Source organism: Gambusia affinis, linkage group LG17 (genome assembly GCF_019740435.1).
Source record: "Gambusia affinis linkage group LG17, SWU_Gaff_1.0, whole genome shotgun sequence".
Lineage (NCBI taxonomy): Eukaryota > Metazoa > Chordata > Actinopteri > Cyprinodontiformes > Poeciliidae > Gambusia > Gambusia affinis.
The window spans coordinates 1,933,784-1,957,812 of NC_057884.1; the positions used below are offsets into that span (position 1 = coordinate 1,933,784).

Consider the following 24,029-nt stretch of genomic DNA (forward strand, 5'->3'; position numbering starts at 1 on the left):
ACTCGTAGCTAAAAGGAATGACAAAGACTGACGACACAAAAAAAAAAACCTCCATATTTTATTTTTCACTTTAACTTATTTCCATGTTTACATGCATCAGCATTAATGTAAACACTGGCAGCAATAAGGATTCAAGTGCAGCAAGAGGAGAAAACTTGGCTTTCTTTTCACATATGCACCATTTTTCATTGTTCGTGTGCCACTTTGAAAATGTCACAGAATTACTGTACTCTGAAAATATTCACAACAGAAACATAAAAACAACAGTTTATCTATCATGGTATTAATGTAAAACTGGAATAACCGCTGAAAGAGATTTTAGGTTAGTTTTTGTTTCTTTTGAACATAATGGTACAGCGGCGTATTGGGGCCATTGTGGACAGGAAAAAAAAACTTTAATGCTTTTTAGAAAATTTCTGAAAATGAATTTCAAAATTTCTGAGTTTTTTGGCAGATGTAGGATCAGGATCAATCTGAAGGGGTGAGCAGTGTGAAAGGAAATGAAGTCTGTAGGTGTTGGGGGACAGGATAAATAAAGAACTGTCACAAATACAAAAAAACACCTGCTGGGGTTCAACATATTAGAGAAGGAGTGAAATCATACAGAGCAAATTTGACCAAATGAATAACTAAAAATACATAGTAAGGACAGTGTTACTTTAAACTTGCTATTGAGGTTGCATGGTGATGCAGCTGTTTGCTCTATGTGGTGTTTGCATGTTTTTGCTGTGTTTGTGTGTGCAGGTTACATAAGTTCACTGATGTTCTCCCTCCTGTTAGGTTAATTGGTCTCTCTAAATGGCTTTGAGGCGCAGGTGTGTGCGTGTGTGTGTGTCATCTGCTGCCCTGCGGCAGTGCAGCTATCTGTCCAGGGAGCAGCTGACCTGTGGTAGATTAACTACTGAAAACCGGCAGCATTGGAGCATCAAACCCCCGACACTTTACTTGGGAGACGCTATTTAGGGAAAATAGTTTGAAATTTTACAGAAGAGTTATGGATTCAACACTTTGGAATGACATAACCTTTATGAACAGTGTGATGCAGTGAGAGCTCTGGTGGAGCCAGCTGCACATCGTCAGAACTACTTCCTGTGTTTTCAGAGGTTTTGCCAGTAGTAGCAGCCAGTTGTTGATCACATGACTTGAGACGTATATAAAAAAAAAAAAGAGTGTGTCCACGCCTATAGGAAAATGTCCAGATAAAGTCACCTCTGACTGACGAAAAAACATGAAGGTTTAGAATTGTCATATTGTTTCAAACAGGCCATTTATGCTAATGCGACTCATTGCTTGTCACCTAAAACGCTTGTTGCTGTCAAGAGTTGAAGAACCACAAATTATGTTTAGGGAGAGATTACCTTTTTAAACCAAACTGCATTCCGTATTTAATCAGTCGTGATTGATGGTCTAAAACGTTTGTGGCAAAAAGCAAAAGGAAACTTATAAGACAGGAAAATACTCAGTCACATCACAGCCAAAAGTGTAACAGCACATTTTGCTGAGTTGCAATTTCCGACTGGTGAATAATATGAAAGTGGAAGCGACGGACTTCACTTACCAACAACGATCTTGCAACATAAGTTTTCTGTGGAAACCTAAAACTATTTACATACATTTCTGCGACTCTTGGGTTTGTATTAGTTTGGTCCTGTAGTCCTACAGTGGATGACACGTTTCACCCAGCTTGGAAAAATCAAAGAACTCCCAACAAGTACAACAGGAGATATACACACTATTTCATTAAACTCTTACATTTTTGTATTACACACGTTACCATAGTAATCTGTAGTTATTTACAGCACAGAGTGTGTAGAAATGACCTAGCATGTGGAACACAATCATGTTAAATGTCATGTTCTTATTAGCTGTTTGTGGACATTTGAATAATATTACAGTGCATTGGGTGGGTCTGAATTGGGATTTCCGAGTAGATTCTTCTCCTTGAGATGGCGTGTTGTGAATTAATACTGTATAAATAATCTGAACTGGTTTGAAAAATAGTTCTTTGTAGAAAATTCAGTACAACACCAGTATGAACAAGGCAGCAGCTAAAGGCTTTATCTGCTGTGGATAACATGTCTGACGTTCTGACCGTCGTTTTAAACAGCATCAGAACATGCAGACTAAAAACAGAACTGTTTTAAGCCCCCCTACTTCCACCACATTTAGTTTCTGAGTGATTTTTGTTAAATAAATAAAAACGACAGCGTGGTGTTGAGAGTCCAGACCCTTTCTGACTCAGGTTGCAGTGCCTCACAAAAGTATTTGCATCCCTTGCACCTTTTCCAGTTTCTCACATTGGAACCGGGAATTTCATTGTAGGTCACTGGGATTCGTCACGAGAAGAAATAAAGCGTCATGGTCAAGTGGAAGGAAAATTATACAAGGCGATGAAACATCTTAAAAATATGTCATACATTAATATCCAACTTCCCTGAGTTAATAATTCATTGAGCGCCTTCTGGGGTTCATCTCCACCAGTATGCTCTGTCTGGACTCAGAGTTCTGCTCAGTCTTTCTGGCAGCAGAGAAGCTCAAACTTCAAATTGGCAACAGAGCTTCTAGAAATAGAACTTACAGATATCGCTATAGCGCTTCCAGTGGATACAGATCCTGACATTGACTCAGCCACACAAAGATGATTTGATCTAGTCCAATCCTTCATTTGAATGTTGTCCTGCTGGAAGGTAAGTCAGTGCCTCACTTTCAAGGCGTGTTTGTAGAAAACATGTTTTCTTCCAGGACTGTTCTGGACTCAGCTTCATCCACCTTCCGACTAACTTCTCTGGCTCTGTTAAAGTAAAGCAACTCGTGTGTTTACCACAACACCTTCCTGCTGTCTCCTCTCCATGAGTTTTGGTAAAATGCAGACAGAACTTCTTATGATTTTCTTTCAACACCAGCTTCCTGCTTGTAACTCCTCCACAAAGGCTGACGGGTTTGAATACTTTTGCAAGGCACTGTACACAAATTAACATCAGCATATGGGTAGAAATCTACTTTTTATAATGGAGACAACACAGTTGATGACATCAAATTTCTGTGAAGTTCTCCACTAATTCCCGCACCTCGAGAAGAGCTGCAGAGATCAGAGTCGCTGCTGGACGTTTCCCTCCGGCTGGGATCTGAGCGTCCCAGTGTCACAAGGAAAACAAGTTAAGCCAGAGATTTAAGTCATAGGTCCAGTACAGTACATGCTGTAATCCATTAACGTAGGTGCAGAGCCAGAGGACTGTGACGCTGCACACGCACACACAGTCCACATAAGTGGCAGTTGGTAGGAAACTAGCGTTAAGGCTCCGCCACAAACAACGTTTACGGGATTAGGAAGCGTCGGCCACCACACGGAGGCTGTGCCCTGTGATGCGTCAGAGTGCCCAGCTCATCCTGCAGCGCTCCGATCAGATGGAACTCCCTCCACCCAGCAGCCGGCCAGCCGGTCAGATGAGTCGCTCCTCTGGTGGGACCTTCAGCATGCTGTCCATCTCCAGCCGGGCTCCGGCCAGCTCCTGAGCGCTGGGGCTGTAAGCCCCCTCTGACTGGCGCTTCTTCCTGGCTGTGAGCAGCATGAAGGTGGCGGCGATGAGCAGGACCACCACACAGAGGCAGAGCAGCGGGATAACCACCATCAGCCACGGGATTCCCTGTTTATGGGCCTCCTTCTGCAAACACACAGGAAAACAAACGCTAGCAATAATGCTGTGGCTTTATTCTTTTTTTGTGTTGTTTTGTTTTAGTTGCAGTCTTTGGCTTACACACACCCCAGACATCCATACACCCAGAAAACATGAGAACAAGACCAACGGAGGAAACGTACGTTGACATCACAGAGCGGGCCGCTGTACCCCGCCGGGCATTCGCATACAAACATGTTGAAGCGATCCAAACAGGAGCCGCCATTCCGACAGGGGTTGGAGTTACATTCATCGAGCTCCAGTTCACACCTAAAGAAAAGAGGAAATTATGTCATGTAACAGGCAGTGATGGCCAGGCCTGGGCTCCAGGGCCCACCGTCCTGGGTGGCGTACTGAGGAGCAGATTCCATCATCAGAATCTGCTGAAGGAGGATTCACAAACTTTACATGCCACCCCCTAAAGTTAACACCTGGCTGGAAACCCCCTTTACAAATCCACAGACAAGGCAAACAAAACATGAAGAACTATTAGAGGTCAATAATACTAATACCAAGCACCAGTTCCACTGGCAGATTTTTTCACACAAAACAGAAAAAGCATATTATTTTTTTCCATATTCAAGAATTATTGAGTGTATTTATCTTGCTGAAAACTTACTTTTAATTAAATTTTTTTCTTATTTCATGAACTAAAATATTTGAACTAAAAACTAGACAAAAGTACTTGGGAAGAGTTTGTGTTTTTGCCATGTAAAAAGCAGTTTGTTCGTCATATTTATTCTAGAATTGAGCTTTGACTTGGTCTGCTTGTCACAGATAACTGTTGGAAGTGTGTTTGTGTGAAATCAGTGAAGCCAGTGGAGTTTCCCACACAGTTAGCGATGTTATCACACCCTAAAGACACATTACTGTAAACACGCATTTCCACCTGCCCCAGCATTAAGCAATACTTGTTTAATGTATTAAATGTATTAAATTTAATGTATTACATGTTAATCATGGTTTGTATGATTTCATGTCACCAGATATGCTCATGACCACTATCCTGCCATGAATGCTAAGGTTAATTAGCATGGCTTTAGCATTCGTGGCTGCAGATAAGCAGTTTTTCTGTAACGGTAAGTTGTTCCTCTGCTATTAGCACATTGAGCAGCGCATGAACGTGTTGATTGGAAGCGCTAAGAACCTCCACCCGGCTGTGATTGGTTGTTTTTCTTTTCCAGGACTGGACCATTTTTGCAGACGGCAATAGCAGCTCAGGTAGCAGGTGGAAGAGCTTAGTTTAGTGATGAGAGTGTTATCTGTCTCATCACATGGTGACAGTTTTAACAAATATAGAAAAAGAAACAAACTATTTTTTTGTCAAAAGTAAAAAACTACATACTGCAAATGTTCTAGTTATTTTACCTGCTGCCTGTGAAACCTGGCATGCATGTGCAGTTAGCTCCCCAGAGCCCATCTCTGCATATTCCATCGTTTGCACATTGGACGTCTGTGTCACATTGTAATGGAGGATAGTCCCACCTAAAAAAAAACAATAATGTTATAAAAGGAATTTCAAAAGACAATACTGGATCTACACCTTGCCTTCATTATATAGTAAATCCATTAAACGCCACTTAAATATTTAAGGAGAGACACCACTTTGTCATAACAAAATCAACAGTTTGGGTGATCTCTCTCTCATGGTTTGCAATATTTCAAAGATAAGAAATACCTCATGACTGTCAATAGAAGGGATGTAGCATAGAAAAAAGAATGAGCACAGCCGGCACTCACTGGCAGCGGGGCCCGCTGTAGTCCGTGGGGCACACACAGGTGTACATGTTATCCCCATCCTGACAGGTTCCTCCATGTTCACAGGGATGAAGAGCACACTCATCAGTATCTTGGTCACACAGCGTTCCGGTGTAACCCGGGTCACAGCGACACTCGTAGCCCGCCAGGTAGTCCTTGCAGTTGCCGTAGACACAGGGCTGAGACGCGCAGTCGTCGGTGTCCGTCTCACACAGCTCTCCCTCCCAACCCGTGTCACACACACAACCAAATTTATTGAACAAGTCTTCACACGTGGCTCCGTTTAGACAGGGACCAGAATCGCACACCGGCGCGCTGCTGCAGCCCAGATGCACTTTGGGTTTTCCAACTATGTGAAACTGAGAGGGCTGCGGAGCTTTATGGTCATCTGCAAAGGGCAGATAAATCCCGCCAAGCCTCACTGCACCCAAACAGCCAGTGAAGCTGTCCGCAACAGACAGCAACGCTCCTTTCTTGTTGAGGAAGCTCAGACTTCCTGTGCGCTCTTGTTTGCTGGTGGCATCTGTGATTCCATCAACAGTGATGACCCAGGGGGAGGCTTTGCGCTTCCAGTCTGCCATGGAGACGTTGACGCGGTGCCAGCGTCCGTCAGTCACGTGACGGATTCCTTTAAGGGTCAGCGACTTGATGCTGCTGTCCGTCTGGATCTCCACCCAGACAGAGGAATCCAGGATGCCCACCACCAGCAGATTGGAGCCCCAGGAGGCCCTCAGGAGCACAGCGTTCTCTGATCGGGTCCGCAGCTCCATGTAGATGTCAGCGACAGGTCCAGCCAGGGAGCCTCCAGGACTGTACTGCACTGGGTTGCTCTCAAACGTGGCATTGTGCAAACCTAGCAGCGAACATGGAGGAAACATTGCTACTGTTCAAGTGTTCACATCTTATTCATCAAATGACAAGTCATGCTGTGAACTTTCTCTTTCTCAAAGCGCACAAAAATACACCAGCTTTTTCTCTCCTGTTGCTTTTAATTCAAGCAAGTTAGCAAGGTCAAAGTTCACCAATGTCAAGTTTCCAGGCACATAGTGCTATTTTACAGCACAACCAAACTGTGATAACTCCAGTTGTTCTAAAAATGCTATATATATTAAATATAACTTAAAGGAAAGTTGACTTCAAAATTCATTGGCTTGAAATAGGGCTCCTGTTTCTTTAAAAACTCCTGCTCTTTTTAAACTCCGCCTTCAGGGATTCATCACAACGTGGCTCCTCTATTAATCCTTTAACAACGTTTTTTTTTTAATTTTTTTATTTTTTTTTTTTACCAGCGTTTCACTTAGAAGTAGCTGCTGTAGTGAATTGAGCAGATACACAGCTCCACCAGGTGTTTGCTAATTGCTGCTGGCTAGTCTGAAGGAGCTGAGTGGGGTCGTTGCTGGAAAGGGCTGCTCTGAGAGGTGGAACTTCAGAGGCCTGGACCCTGCAGCTCTGGTGAGAGGCTGTGTCTCAACATCCAGGCTATGTCCATCCAGGCGTTCGCAAAACTGAATGGTTATATTATTTCTATGCAACCTCAGCTGTCAAAGTCAAGATCAAATTAATTTGTGCTTTAAAAGGAAAAAACACACAAAATGCTGAAAGACATCAAAAAGTATAAGCATGAATAGAGGGTGGCTCTGACAAGTAGTAAGGGGCAAGACCAAGCAATGATTTAAAAACAAAGAGTAAAACTTTAGTTTGGATCCTGAAATAGGCCGGGGGGCAGTGAAGGGAAGTCAACATGCTCCTTTCATTTTGTGCCACTCAGCAGACAAGCAGCATCATTTTGTACTAACTGGAGACGATGAATAGAAGATTGTCCAGGCCAAAATACAAGCAGCTGCATTAATCCAACAAACAGATGAATAACTTGCTGAAAAAGATTGGTGCAGATTTCTTACATTCATATCCATCAGGAAGGTCCACACACAAGCCGCCATGGACGCATGGATTGCTGACACACCAAACTCGTGTTTGGCAGTTCTTCCCTGTGTATTCCTCCGTACAAGAACAGGTGAAGTCGTTGAAGGTGATGGTGCACTCCCCTCCATTCTGACATGGTTTGGTCTGTAACAGGAAACATGCTGACTGACTTGGTTAGGTCAAACTATCACAGCACACACAGGACAACTGTAGGAAAAGGAGACATCTTGATGTTCCCCAGGAATGTTGAGAATAATAGACTTCAGAAAGGACTTACATGGCAGTAACCCAGGGCCTCAACTTTTGAGAGGGCAACAAAGATTTTTTTTTTCTTTCTGTTTTTTTTAATATGCATTTTACAAATATTTCACTTTGTATAAAACCTATTGGCCCAAATTAGGTGAGCTGTATAAATATTCTGGATTTGTAGGAATATAAACAATATTTAAGCACTGGAAAATGATGGCATTATGATAGATTTCTTTGGGAACAACATGGAGTTGTTGGCTAGATGATGTATTAAACCTACAATGCATTAATTCATACCTGATGATTTATGGGACTATTAATGTACCTATTAATGTACTGTAATTTGCCTTAGCAGAAGAATGTTTCCTGTTGTAACGGGAACCAAACCTGGCTGCAGCCCAGAGGCCAGAATCTTTGTCAATCCGGCCCAGGGTGTGTGTTCTGTCTGACCTGTGACTAACACAGCATTTCAGGAAAACAACTTCATCCTGACTGTCAGACATGGTGGTGGTAGGGTTGATGATCACCACTTATTGTAACTGATGGACTTCCATATTGAGTGGAAAACCCTGAAGGAGAATGTCCCACCTTCAGCTCATAATCATAAACTAAACTACACCTGAATCTACTTCATATCAGCAAGTCCATTTCTGAAGGGCCAGAAAAATCAAAACCAAGCAAAAAACAAGATAAAAGTTTTGTTGTGGTCTAATCAAAGTCTGGAATTAATTTCATTGAGATTCCCATCTAATAAGAAGAAGCAAAATAAAGTTATGCTACTCATGGAAAAATGTACAAAGATATTTCTGTTAGTCAATTACATCAACAAAGGACAAAAGGAAGGTCTGTTGTACCTTGCAGGCATCATCACTGATGCAGCCCTCCTTCCAATTTCCAGCTTCACTTGATACATAAACTATTTCATCAGGGCTGCTCCAGCCACCCGGATCCAAATGTGCATCGTCTAGACGAAGGTCCTGGAGGCAGCCTTTAAAATGCCCCCCCCACTCAGCAGCGTCCCAGCCTTCTGGAAGCCCTCCGACATAAGCCTTATCTCCGCTCCGGACAGCCACCTCAGGGATCTCTCCTATTCCATAGTTAAGTCCTGCATGATCAAACATCACATGTGTGTGTTTGACTTCCACAGAGAGAAGCTGCTTCTCCCCGGTGGTCACAAACACAGGAGCTGTCAGCGGGGAGCTGTCAGGCAGAGAGCTGACGAAAATCCTCCCCATCCTCAGGTAGATGGAAAAGTAGGCCTCCCCCTCATCTTCTGCATGGGGTCTTCTCAGCTGGAACAGCAGCCCGTCCGGCTTCAGGGACTTGAGCAAAAACGACACTCTGAAGTTACTTCCATGGCTCTCTTCCAAATCATAGGAGCTAAAACTCACTGTGTCCTCATGGCTGTAAGTCCATGAAAGATATTCTGTCAAGGGACAAGAAGAAGAGTAGTGTTAAAATTTACCTCACCTTTCCAGTCGTCAGAAAATAAATAGCCATTACACACAAAGCAGATAGCATTTAAATGAATTAAGAAGCCAATGCTAATTTAAAGTTAGCTCTTTGCTAATCAATAGATACATCTTGAAAACAACAAACAATATAGCTCAACAAAATGGTAAATAAGTGTGTGTTGGTGTGTACTCAAAACATGTTCTAAATCTGTCTATGAAAACTCTGTAGCGTATTAGCTAGCTGTAATGCTAAAGAAAACAGCCCAGTTTTTGTGTGGTTTTGAGAATATGTCAAGAGACAGATCTGGCATCAGCAATGGAACAGAAAGGAACAGAAAGCACTCCTACTGCCACTGGTTGATGTGTTTTCTTCCACCAACAAGGTGAAATCAACAAGAATTTAACTCCATACTCAAATAAAGTTAGTATATGAGAGAATTCCTACTGGTTATCTGCATACTAAGATTTATATACATGAGAGTTTGTGGTAGTAGCATGGTGATTATTAGGGTGTTTTCACACCTGATGGTCCAGTATAGACTCAGTTCAATTGGTGACCAAAACTGCAACATTTGTTCCATATTCAGCTTCTGCAGTACCCTTTTACACTGCACTGTGACAAACAGTTCAAACCCATTCAAAAACTGTGGGGGCCTCGCCTGTGGGGGCGCTGCACCAAGAACCACTGTAGGAAGTTTCCTTCACTCTGAAGAAGACAGTGAGGGCTGGTGTGAATCCCTTTTGGTCCATTTTACTTGAACTGCAGTCCGTTTGCCTATAAAGTCTTTTTGGAGTAGTGTGAATGTGTATTTGAACTCTAATGTGGCCCAAAAAGGTGAACTCTAGTCCTCCTACAACCTTTGGTCTCGGTTCTCAAAGGGTTTGGATCATTTGACGGGTGCAGTGTGAAAGAGAACTGCTACACCAGCTGAAAATCTAACAAATGTTGCAACTTTAGTTCCCAATCAAACCGAGTACCAGACTATCAGGTAACACCCTTATTCTCATACCTGGTACGGTTGGGTCCTTATACCTTGTACACTAGCTCTATTATGTGGTCACTCAGAAAACAGCCTTAGACTACAGTAAAAGAAATCTGCCAAGTTTGGGAAGTTGGAACCTGGCTGGAGATTATAGTTACCTTCAGAGCATCTCTCCCCATGGAAGGGACGGAAACAGTCACACTGGTAGCTAGTCCACAGATCCACACAGTGGCCGTGCCCATTACAGGGATCAGGTTTACACCACTCCATCTTGGAACAGCCCAACTCAAAATCCTGGCCCTCTGGAAGCGATTGGGGTAGGATAGGTTTTGAGTCAATCATAAGGTCTTCGATACATCCAAGGAATGCTGCACCACTTAAAGAGAGCTCCAAAAGGTCATTTGGTGCTCCCCCTATGTAAACATCAGCGAAGGCTTGAGAGGGCTGGAAAGGAGGTTCGCCATCATCACCATCTGTGACTGTGCATCCATCTTTGTCACAGTCAGGACCCTTTAGGGTCAAGAATAGACTTCTGTTATCCAAAAACACATGAACATCCCTCCAGTCTCCATCACTCACCGGGCCAGCAAATGTAACATCCAATTCAGACTCTTCAGAAAAAGCTTTTGCATGAAGGCCACCGTTAACAATCTCCAGGAAAAGATAATTATCCAGATCTCCTCTGTAGAAGATCAACATATTGGGTAAGGTTGTCCGGAAGCGAAGCTGCAACCCCAAACCTTGGTGACCACGGTGCTCCACCTCCCTGCGGACTTTCTCTTTGAGAGCAATCTGTATATGAATGAACCCAGGCCTGGACAGTGAGAACGTTGTTCTGGTGGAGCATTGTTCATCGTAGAAGCCATGCGGACATAAACACTTGTGGCTGTGCTTTCCCTCTTCCAAAGTTGGAAGACAGCTGGCTCCATTCTGGCACTTGTGGCCAACACACCCGGAGAGTTTAACCTCACAGTGGTCACCTCCCCATGGAAGGTCGCCAGGCTCAGCTTCAGGACAGTGACAGGTGTACAATCCTCTGCCATCTTCACACCAGCCGCCATTTTGACAGGGCTGGCTCTCGCATTCATCAATGTTCAACTCACACAGCTCACCTGGAGAGAGAGAACACTGAATGTTAGACAGAAACTGCAGCTGATATCTGTAACAGAAAGTTAACACACAATAACAACAAGAGGGGATTTAATCATTTAAATATTCTAATGTTTCTGCTCCATTAAAATATAGAAGAATTCTGCTCTGAACAAGGAATCATGCACCCACATGAAATCTCCAAATTCAGCATGTATAAGGTGATATAGACTGTGTAAAAAAGTCACAAACTTAAGTTTTGGCAGTAGCATTTTGTTGGCATATTTGTTAAAACTATCACTATGTTGTGACAGCATAATATGAGATGGATAATATGTGAAAAAAATTGAGCTCCTCTGCCTTCTGCCAGTGCTACCTGCAGAAATACTCTGCTTAACTGGTCAGAAACAACCAGTTAGAGCCAGGAGGAGGGTCTTAGCAGTGTCAATCATGCTTGTATACACACCTCTCATAATCTTCCCCCTTTCCCTCTGCTCTACTACAGCTCCTCCCCCACAGCAGGGCCTGCCATGAATGATAGGCTAGTTAGCATGGCCACCGATGACAGTGAATAAACAGTTTTCCTGCTTCTCCATTATTATTTTTTATTTCACTGTAAGCTCTAAGTCCCTCCTCTTGGCTCTGATTGGTTGGCTGTAGATTAGAAACTTTACCTAAGAATCCAATAGGGCATACACAGACATAGCCATTGACTTTATCCTCACAAGCGCCTCCGTTCTGACACGGTTCAGATTCACATTCATCTATATTGATGGAACAGTTTTCTCCTGAAATGTAGAAAAACATCAGAGTCAGCACCATCAGACCGGAAGTGTGAGAGATCACTTAGTTTCTCATTCATTCTTTGCCAACCTGCAAAACCTCCCTGACACTGGCAGATGTAGCCGGCTGCGTCTGAAAACCTGAGCTCCCAGTCCTGCTCCCAGTGAGAAGGATCTGAGCGCTCGAAACACTCGCCACCGTTCTGACAGGGCTGCTCAGCACACTCATCAAAGTCAACTTCACAGTTTGCTCCTTCATAACCTGAAAAAAAGGCAAAAATATTAACATATTTGCCAGTTTTTTCACTATGGACACTGATGTATATGCAACAATCCATAATTTGCAGAAATTGAAATAAATTAACAGTTTGTAGAATTTGTAAAAAAAAAAAAAATTCCTAAATTAATTCCTACTTACAAAACAGCTCCACATCAAAGTCAGATGGATATATTCAAATTCTCTCTATCTAATCTCAGATACCTTCCAATTTTTTTATCAGTAAGTACATCATTCTCTCTCATCCTTAACAATGTCTATTTTACTAAACCATTCTTACTCCTACTGTTGTTTTTTTCTAAGGAATTGTCTCTCTTAGGAGAGGCCTGTTTAAGTAACTTTAAATCATCTTACAATACTTCAACTCACAAGCTCTTCCTGTCCCCTAAGTATTCTACATCCAGGGACAGTGGCCCTGTGAGTCCGTCATGCTGGATCTTGTCTTGGCAGAGAAAGGGACAGTCTTTCCATACCTGGCCAACAAAGACAAACATATCCCTTGACTTCTTCTATACACGTGGCACCATGCTGGCAGGGACCTGAGGCACACTCAGCAATATCCACTTCACAGTGTTCGCCCTCAAACCCTGTGTCACTGCAGTCACATTTATAGCTGGTAAAGACAGATAGATACCAGTGATTAGACTGGAGAGGATCAGCAGACTGAGATCATTTGAGACATTACAGGAGCTCATTTTTCAGACACTAGATTCTGCAAAACAGATGTCCATCAGTGACAAATGAGAAAGGTGTGTAAGATTTACAGAAAAGTATATAATCATTAGACGAAGGTTGCAGAAAGATCCCAGGTCAGGAATCTTCTTGATGCAAGGCAACAATGCTACCAACTGTACCACTGAGCAGTTTGCATGTTCTCCCTGTACATGAATGAGTTAACTCTGAGTACATCAGCTTCCTTCCACAGTCCAAAAACATGACTGTTAGGCTAATTAGCCTCCATAATTTGTCATTAGGTGTGTGCGTGTGTGTGTGGGTGTGTGTGTGTGTGTGTTTATGTGCATGGTTGTTTATCCTGTTTGACTCTGTCTTGACTTGTGATGGACTGGTGACCTGTCCAGGGTCTTGACAATAAAACTACTGCTCTCAGGGAGTTCTAAAGCTGGTTAATTTGTACCTTGCCATATAAGCTGCCATTTTGAAAAACACTTCATTTGAGTGAAAACATGAAGATTTAAAGATTTTGTGGAGCATCAAATCCTGCAACGTCTTTAAAGTACATGTGTCACTTTTGATATGTTCTGTATACAGAGATAAGTGGTGTTGTGGAATTCACAGTGTTCTGCTGCGTCATGACCTAGTATGCTACTTTTCCATATTCTTCACTGGTGTGTCTTGTTTTACTAGTGTAGTTTTTGACATATTAAATCGTCAGATGGCACTTTGAGAATGAGGCTTCAATCCTCTGAGTGAGTAATGTGAGTAAATAATAATTACCCAAATAATTACAATAATATATGATATGTTTCTCCTTGACTTTCATGCTTCTGGCATCCCGATGTGAGTAAAAGTTATGGATAATGGTCAGATTAAGCAATGCTATTATTGGTTTATTACTACAAAATTGAAGTCTGATTTGTGCCAATGCCGCATCAGTGATGCACATGAGATGCTCCTCACACAATCTAGAGGGTAGCAGCACGCTAGCTTACTTAGTAAATGTTTTAAGAGACTATGTGGGAACATTATTTTTCTATGGAATTAAGTCATCTATTACCATTAAAATAAAAGGCTGACACACATTACAACAGTGTAATGAGTGTCTAATATAAATAAAATGGATACAACATTGTTTTACTGCTTAAGGTGGGCATGATTGTTATGGAGACTACTTACCTGTTTACCATGTCATGGCAGAAGGCTCCATTCTGACAGGGCTGGCTGGCACACTCATCTACATCAACCTCACAGTTGATGCCGTCAAACCCAGCCAGGCACTCACAAGAGTACATTCCAGTCAAATCATGGCAGGTGGCTCCATTTTGGCAGGGATGGGAGTCGCACTCGTCTAATTCAGTTTCACAGTTGACTCCTATGGGACGTACAGGAGTCAGTGTTTGGAATTCAATAAAGCTGTTTTGCAAATCAACACAAACACTGTATCAACTCTTTCTGAGCCCATGAGAGTTGAAAGGTCACGATTCCGTTAGACAGGCAACACACAACCCAAACAACCCTCTCAAGGCTGCGTCTCTAATTTCAGTTCATGGATGGATGACATCAGAGGTTTTTGTCTTGCCTCTGAGCTCATCCACATGCTTTGCTTAATCCAGGTGAAAGCAAAAGATGGAAAGGTTTTAAAATTACCCAATTACAGCTGGTCTACACCTCAGTAACAATACGTATCATAAGGTGCAAGGATTGTGACAATGCAGTACAGTATCAGAGGGCGGTTAAAGACATCCCAGAAGATTGTTCATTTTAAAATGTATCTCCAGTCTTTATTGTCACATTCACATTTACACAGAGTTTTAGATGCTTTACTTTACTTCAATGAGGAAATGAGATTTCTCTACAAAATTATTCACTGTGCTTTTGCCAGATATCTGAATTCAATTCAGTTTATTTTGATAGCGCCAATCCACAACAAACGCCTATTTACAAAAAAATAATTTCAGTTCAATCACACATGCATTCTGATTGGTCCAAGCTATCAAACAGTTGTATGCTCAACTAGTTATTCGAAGTAGTTTAAAAAGTTTTTATCTTAACCCTTTAACTGCCATGAGGACGCCGGTGTCTGATTGACCCATTGACCTGCATGTGACAGTATTTGGGATGACAATTAAAGGGTTAAGAAAATGTTCTGGAATTCTGGGAATATCGGCCAAATTTGTCATCAGACAAAAGAATATCTTTGTTTGTAAAACCAACAACAACATTTCAAGAACATCAACAGAACTTTGAGAAATGTGGGGTCCAATCCATTTAAAATCTTTAGTTTGTCGTAATAGTGGGCTGCATAGCCTCTTTCACTACCAATGCTGTTTGGTGGAGCTAAAACATTGACCTCATAAGGTGCTGCTGTGTGATTCCCTTCATCACTCTGTTAGATGACTATAACATGACTCAGACATCTACTGATCACTTCTAGCCCAAAATTGTGTACAGTTTATATTTTGTTCAGGCATATTTTTGACCATAAAATCTTGGATAGTTTTACTAGGACAAACCCAATGTTATTTTATCCCCCAAAATAATTCTTTTGGAACAAAACAGTTATGGCTTTTAACTGTAAGGCAGCAGTTTACTGACTAACTTCCTGTGAGACATTACTACCTCACAGGATGAAGGCTCTGGGGTCTAAAGGTTCAGTCCTGTAACGTGTAGATGGTTGAATAACCTCCTGAGCAGTCAGTCAAATCCCATAGAGTTCTGCTAATTGCCTTATTGTTTGATACATGTGTAATAAAGCCAATCTAAAAACATTGTAAAGTTGTAAAACCCCGAGGACTGGACTTGGACAGGTGAACTTTCCAGAGTGTCTCCCAGCCAGGTCTTCATATAAAGCTTCTCTAACAAAACTAATTCACTTGAATTTCATAACCTACTCACATACACAACCAAGATTGTGAATTATGGTGCAGGATTTCCCACAGTGTATTATAAGCCTGGCGGGCCACCAGGGTTGACTTGTGCCCCTACCAGGCTAAGCATTGCGTATTTATCTAAGTTTTTGTTTTTTTGTTTGTTTGTTTTAAACGTTTGCATTTTAAGACTTTATAGTTGGTGTTCAGGTGTTAACCTTCCAATAACATATAATTATCAAGTGATATTTTCAAGTTTCTTGTGAACTCTAAAAGTTTTTTACCTAAAAAACATGGTGGGCCTCTGGACGAATGGCTGTCCTAGAACCCCAAACACTGGGTGTAGCACGTTTTCTGGGGGAAACCTTGCAGTGTGTGTGCGTGTGTAGGAGTGTATGGGCCGACTGTGGACCTTACCTGTGAAGCCCACCATGCACTCACATTCATAGTGGTCCTTCTCGTTGATGCAGGTAGCATTGTTCTCACATGGCTGAGAAGCACACTCATTAATGTCTATTTCACAGTTGTGGCCCTGAAAGCCGGGCACACAGAAACAGTGGTACTCTGCCACTCCGTCGATGCAGATGGCGCCGTTCTGACAGGGTTCCGATAAACACTCATTCACGTCTTCCTCACAGCTCCTCCCTCTGAACCCTGCTGCACAGCGGCACTCAAAGCCATTTGGTCGGAGCAAGCAGGTGCCATTGTTCATGCAAGGTTTATCGATGCAGTCGGTCACATGCGTCCTGCAGTCCTGACCTCCGTATCCAGCCGGACACCTGCAGAAGTATCCATACAGCTGGTCCACACACAGAGATCGAGGCTCGGAGCAAGGGTTGCTCCGACACTCGTCCACCTCCTCGGTGCAGTTGTCCCCTGTGAGTCCATCCGGGCATATGCAGTGGTATTTCCTCGTTCCCGGGGTACTGGTGCAGTCGTCACATGGCACAAAGGAGCAGCCATCGTAAAGTTCATCGCAGTTTTTGCCCATGTACAGCACACCTTCTCTGGTACAGATACAAGCATAATCATCCATGGTGTCCACACAGGTGGCCCCGTTCTGGCAAGGCGCAGACAGGCATTTTTCTGATGTGGCCGAGCAGAGAGTTCCTAAAGCAAAGTAAAAATAAATTGTGTAAGACTGAAAAAAAAAAAAAAAAACAGTGTGATGGTGATCAAATCTTTTGAAAACTGCTCAGTCTTGGTGTTGTTCTGGATTTTCATGTAAAATTTGAAAAACATTTTTAAAATGTTAGACTGATAAAGAGGTTTGATCCCATTTCGTTTTTCCACTCTGATTTATTGTTCTTATATTAATCTTCATTGTACTTTAGAGTTTATTTTTGCACCCTAAAAACCATGCTACAAATACATGAAAAAAAATCAACAGGGAAACATTTATTTGGCATAGATTTACTTTTGATTGTCCTTTAAGTGTTCCGTCTGCTTCATTCCTAATCGAGGACTTTTACTGCACCACATGACAGGAGATTTATTTTCTAATGGGATGTTAATCTCTCTGTTCTCCTTTTTTTATTCTTGCATTCACATGAAGGAGCTAACGAAGTAAGACCAAGCACTCAGACCAGCTGTCAGTGTGACTGATTCTTGACTGGGTCGGTTCTGATGTCCAACCTGTCTTGGGTGATTCTCCTTTTTCTGATTAATTTAGTAGACTTGCCTCTTTGACAAGGAGATTAAAGGACCTACAAGAATATTGCCTCCTTTTCATGACCGAATGGATGTCATGCACAGTAACTCACACAACAGATAAAGGACCAGTCTGGTTATTAGTGCATCTTGTTAATCATGCTACCCTGTAAGCTGGGATGTCTGTGCAGAAGATAAAGTGGAAGCTCTCTAACCAGTGTCAGTGCTCCAGCTGTCCTTGTGGAGCATATTTTCTTTGTGTGGATGCTAGTGTGTATTCTGCACATGTTTTGCAACAAACACGGTCTCCTCTCTTTATTTGTGATTCTATTTTATCACTTTTATTCATTTCTTGTAAATCTGCTTTAAGAGAGGGACCCCTACAGCCCCGCCTTCCTTCACCACAGAGGGATGATGTCATTTCCAATTCTGGCTAAGATGCATCCTGCCTCTAGTCTAAGCTGGAGACACTAACTAAGTTTGAAATTTCACAGATTACTGTGGGCTTCAGTGGGGGGTTAGCCACCTGCACAGTAACAGAATTACATGTGGTTGTCTGGAGTTTTAAGATTAGATCCAAGTCATGTAAGGAGGTGCAAGAAGGCTACCAGGAATGTTTCTAGCAATTAAGAGAGGAAGTGATTGGGCTTCTCACTGGAAAAGGCATAGTGCATAAATCAACCATTTTGGCTCAGGAGTTAGGAACTACCAGCCTGAAAGTCTATATATATTATCAAATAATTATTAAACAATTTGTGTAAAAATTTTATCATTAATAATACTTTAAGTAATGAAAGAGCAAGAAAGTGTTTAGCCTATATTATTCTTATTATTTTACTGTTTTGTGACACAAAGTTATTTCTTTCAGAAAATAACATTATTTCCAGCAGAGTTGAGGTATTTCTTCAACCAAGAAAAACTATTTAATTTGACTAAACTTTTTTTTTTTTTTTTTTTTGCTGTGTTATGATATGTTCCATATCCCCTTTATAAGTCATCCTTCTTTCCTTCACGTGAGCTCTGAGAGCCACCCTGACCTCCCCAACCTCTCCATGTTGTAATCCCTTTGGCGTCTTGAGGACAATCCCCCTTGCTCCTCTAATCTCCTGGCACGATACCTGGACAGATTAAGTCTAGAAGATTCAATCTTCATTCTTTCATCTATCCTTCCTGTTCACCTTTGTCTTTTGTGACTTGTGACTCTTTGGGTGTTTAGACATAAATATAAGGAGGTATGGTAATTGTAGTCTGGTCTGTGTCTGTGACATTACAATCTGACTCAACTCTGAATGAGACGTGTCCTGAGTCCTGGCCTAAGCTGCTCCAGAGTGGCAGCGGAGTGTTGGAAAAGTTTTCATAGTGACTAAGGGCTGAAAGACATCCTAACGCAATCTTTCCTGTTGTATCAGCTCAGTAATTACAAACACAACAAAGAATCCTTATGATGTGGTGTAATCAACTGGAACACAGCTTCAATAACATGTCTTTCTCATTTCCTAATAAAAATAAGAATAAAAGTCAATCAAATCTGATTTTAGAGCCTATTTGATAGCTGCTGGTTATTTTGTGGGTTGCTGACTCGATCCTCGCTCCACCCGCTTCTGTTGTTGTGTCCTTGGGCAAGACCCTCCACCCACCTTGCCTGCAGGTGGGGGTCCGAGGCCTGCATGAGAACCTTGCTTCCATCCGGTAGCTTGCCACCATCAGCATATGTGTGTGTGTGCGTGTGTGTGTGTGTGTGTGTGTGCGTGTGTGTGTGTGTGTGTGTGAATAGGTGAATGACTGTAGTGTGAATTGCTTTGGGGTCCTTTGATAAAGTGCTATACAAGTACAAGCCATCTACTATTTCATACCTTTGTGATGTTATCTGACAAGCCATTTTACACACTTTAAATTCATACCCGCCAAAGGACATTTATGCACTAATTAGTTTATACCAAAAAAAAGGAGCTGTATGAATATTATAGCAAAAATAACCTTTTTTATTGTTTAATCGTTTCTATATTAAGGTAAATAAGTACACCCATTTGTTACTTATAGTTATAAAATGTTCTGTTACCATGTATAAATCTATATTCATCTTTTTCAGTTTAGAAAAACAGCAGCTGCTTTTATGTTATTGATCTTATTTGAACTATCTGCTACATTGTAGAACACCACAAACAGTTTGAAATAATACAGTAATAAAATAATAAGAATGAACTTTAACAGTAAAAGCCTGGAAAAATGTTTGGTGGACTTCAAGTTCAAGTCTTTATGTTATGTAACCATGTGTTACAAATATATATGCAGATGTACAGGATAAATGCTTAGTTATCAATAATATATCAAAGTTGCATATAGAAAAACTGCCTCATTAACATTAAAGTGGCTTTTTTGCTGGTCAGTTTTCTGCTGTAAAGACCTTGACATAGTGGTGAGTTCACTATGAGCATTCATGCAGAACCTTTAAACAACAGATCCTATTTTGGGTAGGGGACACAGTAGACAACCATCATGTCATAAACCAGAACTTAGTGGAAAATTAAAAAACATAACGGGACATTACGTGACCTCATTCTGCAGCTTCGTTCAAGCATGAAAAGATATGAACCAACTTTCTCTACTCCTCCATTGTTTGCTCTGATTTGAGTCTGCATGACTGAGTGGTCTCATTCTGAGTCAGTCATGTGTCAAATCAGACACAGATTAACTCAACTCCCACAAGTTCAGAATGCTCTCTTTACGTTATTAGTCTGAGAAAGTTTCCAACTTTGGTGATTGAAATGATTTGTCCTCATCATGCCTGTGGCCTTTTCACTATTGTTCGGTTTTACTGGATATGATGAAAGTTCAAAATAATTGTTAAGGGTGACAAAACACAACATCTCCTTATTGCTTCATCTTCTTTATACATAGCTGAGGCTCAGAAGAGGTCTTACATCACACAACTTTGTGACAGCCACTTGTTTGGGAAGCACCATCATCAAGAGGCACAATAACATTCCTTCCCATCCAACACTGCTCTTACAGACTTTCACCTCTACAAATGTTACATGTAGAACAATGATTAAAGTAAATCTGCATTATTTAATGTAGTTGTTTTGTGTTGATTTTCTTTATTGGGACTTTCACATTAAACAGAAGGATTAAAAGTTTCTACTCACCCCACTTGAACATCATCATTGTCAGCAGAAGTGTCTTTAAATTCAAATGAACTTTTCCCAGCTCCATGCTAAAGCTGGAGATGTACGTCCATTCAAGAAAAAAGAAAAAAATCAGAATAAAAAAGCAAAAAGGCAAGTGTTAAAGTCTCGACATGTTGCTCCTGGCTGGCCTCAGTCTAGAGGTTGACTTTCTCCACAGCCACCCTCCATGCTTGGCCATAGGCAGCCTCCCCTGGTCATAAGGAGAGTGATCAGCCATCAGAGAGAGAGAGAGAGCTGTCAGGAAAACATGAGGTGGACTAACACCTGCTCCTGTGCAAGTGCTGGTATGAACTCTCTCATTGGACTTTTGGAATTAAAGGAGCTATCTCTTTTTAAAGAAATATTCACATTAAATTCACACATATGAATATGACACAGGGTTTCCCACAGAAAACTTGCTAAGCCCGGTGGTAGTCATCCTGCTGCCCACCATGTCTTTGAGTTTCAAATTTTTAAACGTTGACAGAAAATTTTAAAATATGACTAGTTAATTATGTGTTGTTGGAAGAAATTATTAGCATTAAACACCAACTGTGGAGTCTTAAAAAGCCAAACACAAAACCAGTTCTTTCAGTCATTTCATCCAGATGAAAGTGTCCAAAATTTGTTTATCCCTTATTTGTGACTTGTCACTTTGTTTGCTGAAGTTCTTAGCAGTGGTTAGAACAATTCTTAGTCTGGTGGGGGCATAAGTCAAGACTGGTGGCCCACCAGGCTTATGAAACTCTTGGGGAAACCCTGATGACATCATCAAATACAGCCCCACACTATAATTGAGGGTGAAGTCCAGCTCTATTTCTTCTCCAAACATGGTTTGTGCAACTTCACCCAAAAAGTTTAATATTGGCCAGATCCATTTTAAACCTGTATTTTCTTGGCTTGCCCAAATGTTCTGAAGAAAACAGATTATTATTTTTTTTTTCAGTGGAACATTGTGAATTAAATGTGCAAAGAACCCAATACCGATGAGTGGATTGGTTATTATTTGAATGGAAAAATGTCTACCTACAAAAATCTCTTTCTGAAGCTCTCAGTTTGTGGTCTTTGACTCGTGGACATCTCTTCAGGTTATTCCTTTGACTCCATTGGAAACCTGGTGAGGAGCATCTGACCACAGCTGGTTTCTGGGAAAATGATGTTCTCTCCACTCAGTGAAACATCCTGAAATCTAGCAATACGTCTGTATCTGGTGCAATCAGTATGGTTTGAAAAACACAAAGAGGTTGAGAGCTCTTTGTGTTTCAGCCGTCATAAGATGCGTCTCATGTGACGTCCCACTAAAACTTAGACATGTTGATATTTTTAATCCAACTGACATTCAAATTCCACCAATCTGGTCGCTTACTTAAAATCATATTGTTTATACGCCTTACTGTCTTAAAAAGTTGTTTCTTCCTTTTGCTTTTTATATCTTCTGGTCCCCCACTACAAAATGCTAACGGATTATAGAAGATCCGGATAAAAAGCAGCTCACTCCAGTATGTTGTTCTCTTCCCAGAGGCTGGACTGTGCATGAAGCAGCCAAACAACTTGGACATAATACATTTATACGTTCCAGTGAGTCCAGGCCAGGATTTACTTCCAAGCTCATTAGTGTCCACAGAAGTTTAAGTAGCTTGCCTACACCACAGAGATTAGCAGATATCTATCACTTGTTCAGTCTCTCTTCCTCCACCACCAGCAGGTGCTCAGAAACGTTTGTCTGCACAATCTGGACCTGACACCTCAGCGTCTGCTTGTTCTCTGCAGTACCACATGTGTTCCGACATCATAATCTCACATAAATTGTATTTGCCAACAAATCAAAATGTTATTCACAGATTAGTATAAAGACAACACTTTAAGTAAGATGAGTAGTTTCAATGAATTTTCTAAAGCGCTTTACTGTATCACACTAGAATGTCAATCTTACTGAAATCTTTTAGAAGTTATTTGCAAAGCGCTTATACTGGGTATATATAGGTTAAAATTTATTCCTAGATCATCAACACATGGTCTGTTTGATCCAGTTCTGTACTTTTTCCATGATAGGTCCACCCACTTTCTAGATATGTAATAACAGCTACCAACAAGGTTGTCCTAAAATTTGCCTAGTTTCATAAATCACAATATACATTCTGAGATTTATAGAAAATTAATTCTTCAGAAACCCCCTTTTAAGAGAAACAATTAAACAAATCTGCTTAGAAACTGGTTAAACCCCTTAATAAAATCATGCTAGTTCCTACAGTCCAAAGATATTGAAATTTTTGGATTATCTGAAACATTTAACTGTAACATGAAAGCAAAAATAGAAGTCTGAATATGGCACATGGCTAATGACACAAAAACATAAAATGAATGAATTTGCTTTCAGGATCTGTATATTTGATTAAAATAAATAAATAAATTTAAAAAAATAAAAAAAACCAAAGATCAATATCAACTTAGAAAATAATTAGACTTGGAATCAGATTTCTCTTAGTTAAAAAGAAGACTTTGTCAAGCAGAAATTCAGATCTAAAAAAATATTTAAATATATTATTTAGCTATTTTAAAATATTTCAAAAACTATTCTCAACTATTCTCCTATCAAACTCTAAACTGTTCTTGTTCTTTAACATTTGGGACAATGGTAGTGACGGTAGAAGTTCATCCCTCGATTGGTGGAATATCGGTTCAATTCCCACTCTATCCACCTTTGTCATTGTGTCCTTGGGCAAGACACTTCATCTGATGGCGCTGATGCATGACAGCCTCAACTCTGTCAGACTGCCCCTTGTCTACTTCTTGTTCGTTTTCCAAGGGCAGCTGTGGCTACTATCCAGTAGCATATGGCACCATTGTCATGTAAACTGCTGAATGACTGAATGTGGTATGAAATGCTTTGGAGTCCTAAGGACTTGATAAAATATTATACAAGCACATGCAATTTACTTTTTTTGTTTTATTTATTTTTACAGCAGAATCAAATGAAGTGTGTGTGTGTGCGCGCGCGTGTGTGTGCGTGTGTGTGTTTTATTCCTCATTCATTCAAAACCTCTAGTTGAGACAGAGGACTGGAAAAAAACGCGCTGACTTAATTGAATTTTGAATAACTTTAAAATAATGCAGGTGTCATTCAACTATTTCTGGACTGGTCTGAGCCCCCATTTTTTGAGAGACATACAGGTCAAATTGTGCTCGGCCCTGCTGCAATATTTTTCAGATCAAGATTTTTTTTAAAACATACTCTCTGCGCGGCTGTTGTCAGAAATATCTGTACTCTGTTACTTTACAGGCTTTTCCTAATCAAGCATCGATTGTCTCATGACAGAAACCAACTTGTAGGAGCCTAACAAAAGGAAACCCACTTCGGTCATGTTTTACATCCATATTTCACTCCGTTACACTATTTGTGTAACACCGGAAGTCAGAGACCTGCGAACTATGTTAAATTATGCCCGTTGTTTTGTCGAACAGGCAAATAATTTACAAG

The 24,029-nt window shown here is 41.1% G+C and overlaps 1 protein-coding gene across 1 annotated transcript; it reads right to left on the reverse strand.

The window, feature by feature from the left end:
• Positions 1 to 63: 63 nt before the first annotated feature.
• Positions 64 to 20,705, reverse strand: crb2a (crumbs cell polarity complex component 2a). Its single transcript, XM_044096588.1, has 13 exons — positions 20,531 to 20,705; positions 16,152 to 16,844; positions 14,044 to 14,239; positions 12,663 to 12,802; positions 12,004 to 12,174; positions 11,805 to 11,918; positions 10,200 to 11,153; positions 8,459 to 9,030; positions 7,334 to 7,499; positions 5,415 to 6,285; positions 5,043 to 5,159; positions 3,818 to 3,944; positions 64 to 3,662 (listed from the first exon to the last, which is right to left on the reverse strand). Exons 1-13 carry the CDS (start codon positions 20,595 to 20,597, stop codon positions 3,441 to 3,443), a joined length of 4,410 nt encoding a protein of 1,469 aa, XP_043952523.1. The 5' UTR covers positions 20,598 to 20,705; the 3' UTR covers positions 64 to 3,440.
• Between the last annotated feature and the right edge of the window lie 3,324 nt (positions 20,706 to 24,029).